We start from the raw sequence: 12,964 nt of genomic DNA, 5'->3' as shown, positions 1-12,964 counted from the left end.
GGTCCTTTTTCTTTTGCTCCTTACTTGACTTTGTGCTACACTGTGAGCTGTGTGGCCCTCTTTTGTCTATTCTAGGCTCCCTTGTCGTTACCTGAAGCATCTAATTATGTTCAAGTCTTTGTTTATATTCAAGATAACTTCAAAGTTAACAGGATATTTCAAAAATAGATCAGACCAGACACGCCCCCCGCCTCTTTTCCCATAACACCTTCGTGTTGTCGACCCATTCACAAAGCTTTGGACGTCACCCTGCTGTTAAAAACACTGCAGCGCCATGGCAACACAACGGTTGGTGAGTTTGTGCATTTAGTGTAATTACAGTGTCGAGTGTAATCTTTGTGTTTTTCTTTAGAAATAAGTTGATTTATCTCCCAAAAGTCAAATGCTCAAACAATATCAATTCTGACACACACATAAAAATACTTTGCCAGCCTTTCGTGCTTTTGTGTTGCTCTCATGATTCTTTGAATTCCTCGCTGTGACATCACCTCACAGCGAGCTTCTCTCAGGGTTATTCTTGTCTGCTGAATCTGTGTTTGGCTAAGAGGCCGAGGTGTTTGTGTGAGCAGGCTGCAGAGGTATGGGATGCATCCACAGATGGGAATGTAAACACAAAACTCAGGCAGTGATGCATGAATAAATAACTCTTTCATATAACACTGAGACACTTTATTGGTGATCAAATTCCATCCCTTTTCCAGAGTGAGATGAAGAGCGTTTCTCTGACCTATAACAACAGCAGTGCAATAAATAAAACCGAGCCGCACATAATAGACATCATAGCAATAGTCCAACAAACAAACATACTCATACAGTCGTTAGCAATAAATAATCACACTAAATAAATTACATTCTAACAAAATCTGGACGGTGTTTTTTACACAGCATCTATTCACTCTACTGCTTTCTCAGGGCCTCAGAGTCCTACTGGTCCACTTCATCTTTGAGCAGCTGGCTGTGAAGAGACGGAGATAAATCCACAGTCAATACATTTGCAAACATAGAAACATTGAGCATTCTATGTAAAAGTAAAGTACATTATAAGAAATCAAAACTGCTATTTAAAACAGTTTAAATGAAGCACAGAGATAAGATATAAAGTTTATAGTTATATTGCCAATCATTGATATCTTTATATTCTGTTTGCACGCTTTTTGGTTGCTTCGAAGTTTGTCGTACAAAGTGAAATAATTTACGCAGTGACAGCCATCATGCATAGATCTTTAAAATGTTATAATAACATCTTACAAATTATTCTAATGGCATAAGTTTGTGTGTGTAGAAAAATAAACAGTTCACCGAGTTGACCTACATGCTTTGATTATTAATAATTACACGTTTAAGACTGCTCCTTTCTTGTCATTGTTGTTGCAGTGTCGCTGAATTCAAAGTACAGTCTTATCATAACTGATAGAAATGATGGACAATTAAGATCCAAGTCATATTTTTCACATTAATAAAACTATTTATAGCCTGCAAACCCAAAAGCAGGATGAATTCATGGTCATGTAGTCGGTGAGTGAGACGCTAACCCTGTTAGCTAGAAATGATCGCATTTTCAAGCCAACAAGGTGCAAGTTGAAAGACTTGAAATGTATTGTGAGCAGGCTGTGAGGAGAATGCTGCATGGCCACATTGTTTGTCTCGGGGCTAAATATTTCTGTGTGAACATGTGAAGTCTGCATGTGAGCGTGTGTTGCTCAGTGAGATCTGACCGCATGTAAGTGGCGTAATTAAGCTGTTACTTCAGGGTCATCCCGTGTAGAGTCAGTGTGTCAGTACTGTTATTGCTTTGTACAAACAGGTGAATGTGTACGATGAAGTGTGTGGTTTTTTCTTTACGCTGGTATGCAGTGCAGCGATGGGGCAGGCTGAGACATCCCCAGGCTAATCCAAACTAATTCCTCTAGTGGGGATACCTCTTTGCGTGAGGCTACTCGCCGTGTTCAATAACAACAACAGGCGTACGGGCTCTTTTGTCACTCTCTGAGCCCACTCCTTCCTGTTTGGCTTAAGGCTCACGTGAGGGGAGGCCCGACACCGCCCTCTGAGGACTTAAGCAAGACTTTTGGAAGAAATACATCACCAAAATATACACCACCGGAAATACAGGAGCGCCTGATTGCATGGCCTGCTTACAGCATCACAATATTGCTTGCACAAAAGTCATTAGCACAGCCTTAGTTTTTTTTTTTTGCCTTAAAATAATACTGGTAAACATTTAATTAATGGTAAGGGGTGATGTTGATTTACATTTGTGATAAACAATTTTCATTCAATTACTTCAGTGTAAACAGTCAGTAGGTAATGGCATATTCAATCGTTAATTCAGTAGGCAATATGCAGTGTGTAGTATGCAGTACATACTGACTCAGTGTGTAGTATGCCGTACATACTGACTCAGTGTGCAATATGCCGTACATACTGACTCAGTGTGGAGTATGCAGTACATACTGACTCAGTGTGTAGTATGCAGTACATACTGACTCAGTGTGTAGTATGCAGTACATACTGACTCAGTGTGTAGTATGCCGTACATACTGACTCAGTGTGCAATATGCCGTACATACTGACTCAGTGTGCAATATGCAGTACATACTGACTCAGTGTGCAATATGCAGTACATACTGACTCAGTGTGTAGTATGCGGTACAAGTATGCAATTTAGAACATAGCCTTACTTTTTATTGATTCACGCTGTCTTGTTTTAAAAAGAAAACTCTGTAAGTGGGGTCTTAAATGTGAACTTGATGGCTGCATTCATGATATCGTGCTGAAAGACAGACTAAGGCTGCATGTCCTTGGCAAAAGTTAACATTCCCACCAGTTAATAATCATACAGAAGACATGGAAATAAAGAAATATCATATTGTGTACTGTAGAGCTATACACTAGTTTATCCCAGTACTATAAGTATAACAAGCATGAATGTAACTGTTATTTACTTCTAACATACCAGTAACCCTGTTTAGTTGCTTAGTCTACATACTAAGCTTAGATTTATGATTATTATCGTATTTCCAAACAGTATGTTTACCTTTTAATTTAACTACAAGTGAAAACACTTTTAGGTGGAGGACTAAATTATGTGTTTGCCATGTGTAACGTAGTAAGATAGTTAGGCAGACCTGCTAACGCTTGCATCTTATGTTAGAGCAGACAACCACACAGTTTAAGCCTTACACCTTTGCTCTTGTATTTTTGGTTTTGGAGATGGTAAAAAAAGGAAACCACCATCCAAACTGTCTATGCACAGAATATTAACCAATACACACTACTTTAAAATGAGATATCCAAAGCTTGATAGCAGTTATGGTTGCTAAGCTATGACTGGACAATCATTGTTCAGGGGAGAAGTTTAGCGAACTGTCAGCTAAAGTTTCCAAGTTTGGGAATTTAATGCAGCATGAGTTGTTGAGCTGTAAAGAACTACAGCGAGAGTGACAAGTCAAAACCTCAGCGACACCTACCTCATGGTAACTTGACGCCCTCACACCACAACGTCCCCGATGGGTTTCTGTAGCTTCTCCTGCTCTGTCCCAGTTCCCAGGTAGGATGCCAGGAAGTTTTTATGTGACCTGTAACTACAAAAGACATTCAACATGAGTATAAAAGCCGAGTCCAGTTCATGTGATTATCAGATGATCGCAGTAAAGTTATTTTGAAAGGCAGGAGTCAGTTACATGGCTTTGATGCTGTCTGGTTCAAATTCAAGGTAGGTTTTGGTAGTAATTTCTATGGAGTATTGAAATTGTTGTTATTGATTTTCTAGCTGTTTTTGTCAGAAATGTAATTGTAGTTAGTTTTACTCTCGTAGTAATAAGGTTTACTTTCTCTCCTCCCCATTTCAGCTGTATGAGGCTGTAAAGCATTGGACTATTGACTTTATCCGACATTCCAACAATAACTGTCATTTGGCTACATGTTGATAAGGAACTGTGGTTACACAGTAAATGACCTGGCACCATTACAGTAAGCAATGGGTGGCAATTTAAAATAAAGAATGAGTAACACATTCATCCATGTGACATTGTGACAATTAACTGTGAAATGAAAAGTCTACAATAAAAGTAAGAACGAGACATGAAAGTTGTAGAAGTTAATGAGTCCTGTAAAGGTGGTGAGCAATACCTTTATAGTTTGGGCGTGTTTGGGTGTGTTATTGTGCTTTTTGATGTGTCAGTGTGTTCGAATGTGCCCAGTGTTTCTGGGCAGGATGTGAGGATTGTAATGTGTGTTATGTTGAGATTTGATGGGGTGTTTGCCCTGAAGCTTATGCTCTTAAAGCTTCAGTAGTCTGTGCAGTCCAGAAGAATAAGAGGGATTTAGTACCTGGCATCACGTCTTGTCTTGTTATAGTTCCAACTATTGTGAAAAGTGATACTAAAGCAGAAGAGAGATGCAGGTCACACTGATAACCAGTATTTTGTGATCTGGTACATTCAGTGGTGGCGGCTGGTGCAACTTTTATAACCTTATCGGAGAACTACCGTAGCCTTCAGGTAACGTAAAAAAAGGCCGTCTCCAGAGCCAGAGTTTGGTTTGAAAGTTCTGAGCTACTGTAGAAACGTGGCGGTGCAACATAGTGGCCTCTGTGGAAGAGGACCTGCTCCCTATGTAGGGCTCATTCTAAGCTAGAGAAAGCACAACGATTCTTAGTTTCAAGTGATTATACACTAATGACAACATAGATCATAATATTATATTCCATTTTTGCTAATAAATCCCCCTAAGTACCACACACTGCCCCTTTAATCAATAACATTATTGTTTAGTTATATTTTGGCTTGTCTGGCAACCTTTTTCTTCCTTTTCTCAGAATCTTTCTTATCTTTTCGTCTTTATTTCACAATTCTTTGGAATTGCCCATATTCCCACATGTACAATAATGCTTATCGCTGCCACCTTTGTTAGCTTAAGCAGGGTTTAGACTGCCATTGAGGTTCACATGAAGTAGCTACCAGCATCTTTGCACCAGTCATTGAGAAGTTGTTACCAGTTTTACAACATTATCACTCACTGGCTTCCTACGCACACATACACGTTCTTTCTGAAAGAATTCTGTGCAGTTTTAAAATCAAAATATCATACTCACTGAGCACAGGTCATGAGCAGGATGGCGGTGCAGCTGATGACCGACAGGACCACAGCGATGATCACTAAGACCGTCTGCACCAACTCCGTATTGTTGATCTGATCGGACTGGTTTTTAATTGTTTCCAGAGATTGGATCCCACAGCGCTCTCCGTCGTAACCCTTCAAACATCTGCAGAGTGAATAGTTAACAGAACACATTGATGAGCTAGTGAAGAGATGTGAAGTCAGATATTGAACTGAAAAATGTGTGAAAGAGGTTTAAAATTGGCGCACAGATACTAATTGTACTGTATCTAATCAAAATTGTGAAAGGCAGCTAAATATCTCCTATTAAATGGTCAATTAAAATATAAATTTAAGAAGACATTTCTGTAAAAACATTATATGTGGATTTTTCTGATGATTAATTTTTAGCAGGGCTTTCCTTTCCTTGACTTGCCTTGAGCTAACCATGGAGCTCATATTCACACACATGCAAAGACACAAAGTGAAGTGATGCTGTACTCACATACACACGGGCTCCTGCAGGCCCTCTATGTACTTGCAGTTCCCATGAATGCAGTAGCCCAGGTGGGTGGAGTTGCAGGGATCCTCTGTGGTGCTGAGAGTCGACGTGTATCCGGTGAGAAACGCGTGCTCGGGGTTGAGAGGAGTAGTGCTTTTGCTCTTGTGCCTATTCTTCTTCTTGCCTTTGCCTTTCCTTTTCTTCTCATCTTTACTGGGGTGTAATTCTGTAGCGGGAGAAAGTGCAGGTAAAACTTCAGCTAAGGATTATTTCATAATTTTAGTTTAAATTTAGAGGAATTCTTTGACTGAAAGATGAAGTGTTTCATGTACTCTCTAAATCAAAAACCTTGGATGTTATCATCTTCACAACATTTCTTTTGGATGAGAGTCTCTAAACAAAAACTATTCCTACAGGGTAGCATAGCTGTATATTCTTTGGGAAACAACCATATCATCGGCCAATGTTGTTGATGGATAGTCAATAATGTGATGTTTGAATGTCTTGTCTCGTATGTGGAGTCCAGAAAAGATTGTTGTTATTGTGTTAACAACTAATGGGGATCCTAAATATTAATTAATTAAATTAAAATTAATTTAGTTTCTTCACTTCTCTGTTGCGTTCAGGAAATATAAATGTACCAATCACAGATGTTGTCATCCTAGTCACAATGACATATGAGCTTCAAATCAAATGAGCATTTAAAGTGGAATAAAACAAATAAACGTCAAGAAGAAAAGAGGTTGGTTCTCATACCAGAAAGGCTGACATTTTCGCTGTCTCCTCCTGAAACTTCCTCGTCTAATTCCAGCTCGTCATCGTCGCCCTGCGAAATCTGGAGGCCCTCCCCAGAGGCCGGACCCCCGGTCACTCTGGCTAGTTCAATGGAGAATGTTGCCTCAGATCCCTGGGCACCTAGAGCACCGGAGACTACTGGAAAACCAAAAGGACACAAAGATAAAGGGAATAATGAGGGAGATCACATCAAATCTGCATAGAGATATGAAAACAATAAGCAGCAAGAAGCAAATAGGACCAAAGTTTACACCCTATGATGCAGTTTAATGTGGGGTTTTATGTCGACACTCAGTATTTGGGAACATGAAGAATGTTATTTCTAAGCTAGAAACCAAACCAAGACTTAAACCATGAAGAGATTAAAGCAATTATAATTATCCAGAATGTTTACTTTCCTGCTTAAAAAGTAATCAGGAAAAATAGATAAATCCTAGACATAAATAAAGATATTTCTTCTTCTTCCGAGAACTGGCCTTGTATTGTAGCCTATAATCGTGGCCATTTACATTTGAGTCATCTATTTATCATAAAATATTGACAACTGTAAATTAGACACTGTATTCATACCGAAACCAGTACAACCAGTCCACATCCAGAACTGCACTGTAGCTGAATGCATCGTTAACACCAGCCAAGAACAATTATGAATAAGACTCAACCAAAGCCCAATAAAGTATTTGAAATATGTTGAACTGAGTGTTGCCCTTCTGACCTAGAATATCTCTTTCCTGTCCTCACTTGAAGAAACATTTCTTCCTTCCTTTGCACCCCTGCTCCTGTCCTCATACCAGTTTACATTTTTCTTCTTTCCAATTCATTGATTCATACGCCCTGCACATAGAATATAAGAACAAGTCTAGACTTACCGAAGCACAGGAGACAGGTGAGGACGAGAGGGTTCATATCCCAGGAAGAGTGTTGTGTGTATGGCAGTCCTGCGCAAATCTGTGTATCTGTGTGTGCAAGTGTGTGTGTTTCTCCCCTTCTGATAGAGATTGTGCTTTGCTCTCTTTACCTCCACTGGGTGCAGCTTTTATAGACCAACGCCTGCCTCCCTGGAGAAAGAAGGGTGTGTGTGTGTGTGTGTGTGTGTGTGTGTGTGTGTGTGTGTGTGTGTGTGTGTGTGTGTGTGTGTGTGTGTGTGTGTGTGTGTGTGTGTGTGTGTGTGTGTGTGTGTGTGATAGAGAGCAACAGATGCATTGTGTGTGTATGTTTAAGTGTGTGTGTGTGTGTGTGTGTGTGTGTGTGTGTGTGTGTGTGTGTGTGTGTGCGCGTGTGTGTGTGTGTTCGTGTGTGTGTGTGTTCGTGTGTGTCTAATGATTAATCTGCCTGAGGCAACACATTTTGTGCACCTCACGCTCCCACACATGACGAGTAATAAGTCTGAACGAGATCGAGACACAAAACAGTTTGATGTATTCTGACTTGTTTCTCTCCAACATTAAAACACAGAAATGGTCGTTGCTGCTTCTTTAACTGTTATTGCTTCCGCACATTTCCCTCTATGGTCACGAATTAGGCCATAATTACAATGTCAATCCATTAGTAGCACACACACACACACACACACACACACACACACACACACACACACACACACACACACACACACAAACTAAACACACTCATAATACTGTTACCATGTGATAACCTTGTGTCAACGTTTTATAGACGTATTTTATTTTATTTTTCCAAGTGTTATGGTAGGGTTTAATGAGCTTAAGGAGTTGAAAAGATTCTCACTTGGCAACAATGATATACACACACACCTGTTTTTGTAATAAACTGAAAACAGGAGTCATGGCTACACTTAATTCAAAGTACAAAGATAGTCAATAGAAAGAAATTACATGACAATGAAGGCAATAATTCCAATCACAAAATAAATGTTTCATGATCGATAGAGGTATCATGTACAGATATGGGCAAATGGTGAGAATGATTAAATGGACTTGTACTAAAATAGCGGCGTTCTAGTCTTCCGACCACTCGAAGCGCTTTTACACTACATGTCAAACTGCTCATCGTCTAATCTAATGCTCATTCACCCACACACTCACACACTGATGGCTTCGGGAGCAATGGACTGGAGGAGCCGGAGAGCAAACCTTGATCTTCTGATTTTAGAGGCTTTGCCTCCTGAGCCAAAGCCGCCCAGAAGTAGAGAGAGAAGTAGATAAGAGATGGTAATCATGAACAAAGTGAAGCAAAATCACCTCTTTTTGCTTTTTTTTCAAGTAAAAAAGAGAGAAATCATCTTTTAATTGATGACTAACTCTTGTTTTGTTTCTATATTTATTCAGTCACTGGTTAAACACGCACCAAATCTGTTATCTTATTTTAACATTCCATGTTTGCACTGTGTTGTTCAGCCGGGAGTCTGAATGTGTCTGAATGTGTGTGTGGTTTGATTAAATGATGTTACTATTTCATTACACTGTAACCAAGAGGAGACCTTAAGGCTTGGGTGGGGATGCTGCATGGATGGGTGTGTTGGTTATGTTGTTGTGTCTGCACACAGTGGCTGTCCCATCATTCGTGCTCCGTTGGAATCCAATAGAAACCTGCTAGGAATGCTGGGAACTTTCAACAACGACCAGAAGCTCCTGACTCGTTTTGTTTATAACGGCTGTGGAACTGAATTGTTTGGATTATGTGTAATGGCATTGGGGATGTGTGATATGAACGTGTGGAAAGTCTGACACAAGCCTAGAGAGAAGCACCTCATAACAGCCGCCCTTTGTAAACACACTGCTACTTAACTAACGGCATGAAGGAGGAAAACTTTAGGACACACAAATACAACCGTATCTATTTAGATAAAACGTTGAATCATGTATCGCTGCAAAACAGTTACAAGCTCATAGTTATCAGGATTTTACCGCTATTTGGTCATTTGTGCTTGGTCTCAGGCCGTCCTTAGATTGCTCTTTTAAGTTGATTGCCCTGATTTGTATCATCTGTAGCAGTTGGTATAACTGTCTCTCAGGTAACAATTCAATTTGATCCTGAAGAAGGCCGTTTCTGTTGATCTTTATTAGTTATAGATATAAATGTGCAGCTTTCCCATTGTTTTTATTTGTGCTGAATGCTAATTAACATGCTAACAGGCTGATGTGTAGCACGTTTCAGTTAGTTTATTGCGTAAGCATGCTAACATTTTCTAATTAGCATTTAACACAAAGTAAAGCTGAGACTAATGTTAAACCAAAGTATTGGACAAACGTGAAATGTTGGCATGGTGCTCGATGGAAAATCATTAATTACAATTACAGGGGACTAAAGTCATTAGGATTCATCCTCTGGGAATCATCATTGACCGTACAAATGTTTGTGCCAACTCATGAAGTAGTTGTTGAGGTATTTCACTGAATATGTGGAAACTTATGCCGGTAGCATTAGAGGAAAAAGCCCCACTAAAGTGTTCAGTGTGCATTCTCTGGGGATCATGAATGTCTGTATTTCTCGACAATCCGTCCAACAACTGTCGAGATTTCAGTTTGGACCAAACTGGTGGACCAACCAAATTTACCACCCCGAGAAGCATGCTGTTAGGGTGGCTAACAAAATAACAGTGAAATAAAATATGAATGAGCCTTGAGCTGCAAAACAAATATGTACATGTTACACGTGGAAGTTTTTGTTTTCTTAAATGACACACAAGGATTCAGCTTAACAGGGTTTCCACCAACCACATTACTCACTACACGAGCAACCTACTATTACATATGCAATAATTAGGTAATAACAGTTACACAGCACAGTGCGGAGATTAGCGCAGATATTCCTAAATGTCGGATGTTTATCCACAGGTTCTATATTTAGAATAAAATGGGCACCACTGAATTGGGTTTGTTTTTGGGTCTTTGTGTGTGTAAGTGCATGCTTATGTGTTTTTAAGTATGTCTTAAGTTAAAATAGGTAAGTTAATGTTTATGTGTGATCATCGCTGTTCATTAGCATACAGAACATAAGGCTCATTGACTCGGCTAATGAGTGTGCAGAGAGTAAAATGGTGTTATTGATTAACTCGACACCGGACACTGCATTCAGGTCAGACCATGACTTCCATACAAACTATACCTATTTATTTTCATTATTTAAATATAGGGGGACCATTTATTCTTAATTTTGTAAAAATAATTTACAAAGTATTTAGAAATCTTTCCCAGTAATTGCTTTTCACAAATCAAATAACTGGTGACTCTGCTGCCACTAGAGTCATGATAAGTGTGAGTCTTGACAATTGAACCTGATTGTCTTAGGGTGCACTTATGCTTTATGTGTCTTCCATCATGTGTCAGTCTTATTCAAAAGGTTAGCTAGTGAATCAAATGTAGTGCTGATAAAAGGGTTTCATTTCTGTGTTTTTAGGTATTTTAGAGATATTTTAAACTGCACAAAAAGCACAGGTGCAACTGGTAATATTGTAACGATGACTCACTAAACCAGTACCATGAAACTGTCAATCAAGCGCAGCTGTTAATTTGATTATTTACACCTGTCATGATGTGAAAGGTTGACTGTTTAAGTAGAGCTGCTTATTAAGAAGCTACAGTTGAAGACAAAACATTATGTCCCATATTAACCTACATTTGGAAACTTACTTATCAGATGATTTACTTTTATTATGAAGGTTTTATTGTGGCACTTATGGTACTTATACAATTTAAAAATAACATTCACAATTGTGTCCTACATGTGAGGTCCAGAAAAGATTAAGAATAATTCAAATGAAGGGAGTACAAGCTGCAAACGTGAAATGTAATTGCTTTAATTTATATTTTATGAAACATGTTTTCCTGGTACATGTACACCCAATACTGCCATTGCAAAATGCCATATCAAAAAGGGGAACTATTGATCACATAGAAGACAAATGTGAAAAATGTGAAAACTGTTAACAGACGTGAGAAGAATGTGAAGACTCTCGGCGGTATCCTTCAGACTACAATGTCATCTGAAGTGAGACCCACAGCAATGAAACAAAACAAAGAAATTCATAGAGGAGTAAAAAAAAAATCTAATTCATATTTGCAGCATTAACACAGCTTCCAAAATAAAGACAAGATTCCAGTGTACACATTAATACTTTATAATAAATTATCAAAATGAGAATACTTTCAGACTAAACAAAGTTTCAAATAATAAAACACAGAACCTGTTACATTCAGTGGGCAGTTTAATGACAATAATGACTATTTTTAACTACAAAAGGAAAAAAAGCAACAATAAATATAAGCTAAACCAGGCTGAAGTGTTCATATAAATTAAAAACTATAAAACTATGAAGAACTGTACTGTAGGAAGTAGCTCAGAAGACAAAGGGCAGCTAGATGTATTATAAAAAAGTTTAAACCAATCTTACATTAACTGGCAGCAGTTAATGTAAGTTAATAGCAGCAATGGTAATTATAATGTCCATTACTGTCACCTAAACGATGGCTTGATGGCTTCGAAGTTTCAAAAGCATAAGATTTGGTTTACCTCTTTTTAAAGACCCTGGATCACTACAAAGTGGTGTTATGTGTTATCCCAAATATTTGTTTAGACTTTCATATTTCTGCATGTTTTTTCCATGACCAGCCATCACTGTCACCCACAGAAACTGTCTTTGCGTGTCTCACCATTCATCTTTTCAAACATGAGCAGGTGCTGAAACACTAGAACCAGTGCAGCTGGAAACAACAATCGCACCGCAAACAAAAGCTGTAACACATTTTTAATCTCTTTGTGCAGATCTGCTGGCTTGATAAAGTGATCAAAAGTTGTGTGACATCCTGTAAACCAGCCACTGAAGAATGATTTAGAAGAATGGGGAAAATCCTGGTTTGCCTTTTTCCAGCAGCAGATGCAGTGTGTGTGTGTGTGTGTGTGTGTGTGTGTGTGTGTGTGTGTGTGTGTGTGTGTGTGTGTGTGTGTGTGTGTGTGTGTGTGTGTGTGTGTGTGAGAGTGTGTGTGTGAGTGTGTGTGTGGCACTCTAAGCTGTCTGGACTCCTTTGTAACCCTGCCGCTTCTGCTGACGTGGGAATTTGTTTTTTTTATACCTGTAAAAACATAACAAAGAACAGAATTTATTCAATCCAATTGGGATGACTTGAAAAGTGCACGGTGACCAGGCTTAAATGTCCAAAGAAATGTCTTTGAGATGATAATCATCATCTGTGGTTTGACATGTCTCTGCATGAAACAGGATGCTGGAGCAGACTTTACGTCATGAGGGGCTTGATTTGAAACAAGGTGGACCTTCAGGTTTTACATGATGACGGGCGGCATGTGAGTCATCCTCAAGTCTATGATCACACTTTAGTTAGCAGAATTTGCATGCCGCCAAGAACAAAATGCATCACCAAAAAAGTAAGAGGAGAGTTTCAGTGTAAATGCATGTAGTTAAAAAAGTATTATGTTTGTCTTAAAAAGAAAGGCAGAAGGCATTTTTCATTTAACAAGAATCTGTCTTATCAAGTCACTTTTTATTGCATTTGAACTTTGACTTTCTTGGAAACAAAGCTATTGGCCCACATTTGGAAAAGGCCAATGATTAAACATGTAAGTCATATTTGT

General features: G+C 38.9%; 2 protein-coding genes across 2 annotated transcripts in view; both read right to left on the bottom strand.

Annotated features, from left to right (window-relative positions):
- Positions 1–686: 686 nt before the first annotated feature.
- areg (amphiregulin) lies at positions 687–7,372 on the bottom strand. Its single transcript, XM_029440397.1, has 6 exons — positions 7,267–7,372; positions 6,359–6,535; positions 5,606–5,828; positions 5,096–5,266; positions 3,471–3,584; positions 687–955 (listed from the first exon to the last, which is right to left on the bottom strand). The coding sequence occupies exons 1-5, from the start codon at positions 7,301–7,303 to the stop codon at positions 3,491–3,493; spliced, it is 702 nt and encodes a 233-aa protein (XP_029296257.1). The 5' UTR covers positions 7,304–7,372; the 3' UTR covers positions 687–955; positions 3,471–3,490.
- Positions 7,373–12,359: 4,987 nt separating this feature from the next.
- The window catches only part of LOC115014112 (proepiregulin-like), an 8,646-nt gene continuing 8,041 nt past the window's right edge, over positions 12,360–12,964 (bottom strand). The window contains exon 5 of the mRNA XM_029440769.1: positions 12,360–12,447. Coding sequence (XP_029296629.1) covers positions 12,381–12,447 — 67 coding nt within the window. The 3' untranslated portion in view covers positions 12,360–12,380. The remainder of the gene's footprint in view (positions 12,448–12,964) is intronic.

This window comes from Cottoperca gobio, chromosome 9 (genome assembly GCF_900634415.1).
Source record: "Cottoperca gobio chromosome 9, fCotGob3.1, whole genome shotgun sequence".
In the NCBI taxonomy this organism is placed as follows: domain Eukaryota; kingdom Metazoa; phylum Chordata; class Actinopteri; order Perciformes; family Bovichtidae; genus Cottoperca; species Cottoperca gobio.
Note: the sequence above shows the minus strand (reverse complement) of the source record. Positions and strands in the feature narration are given on the sequence as shown.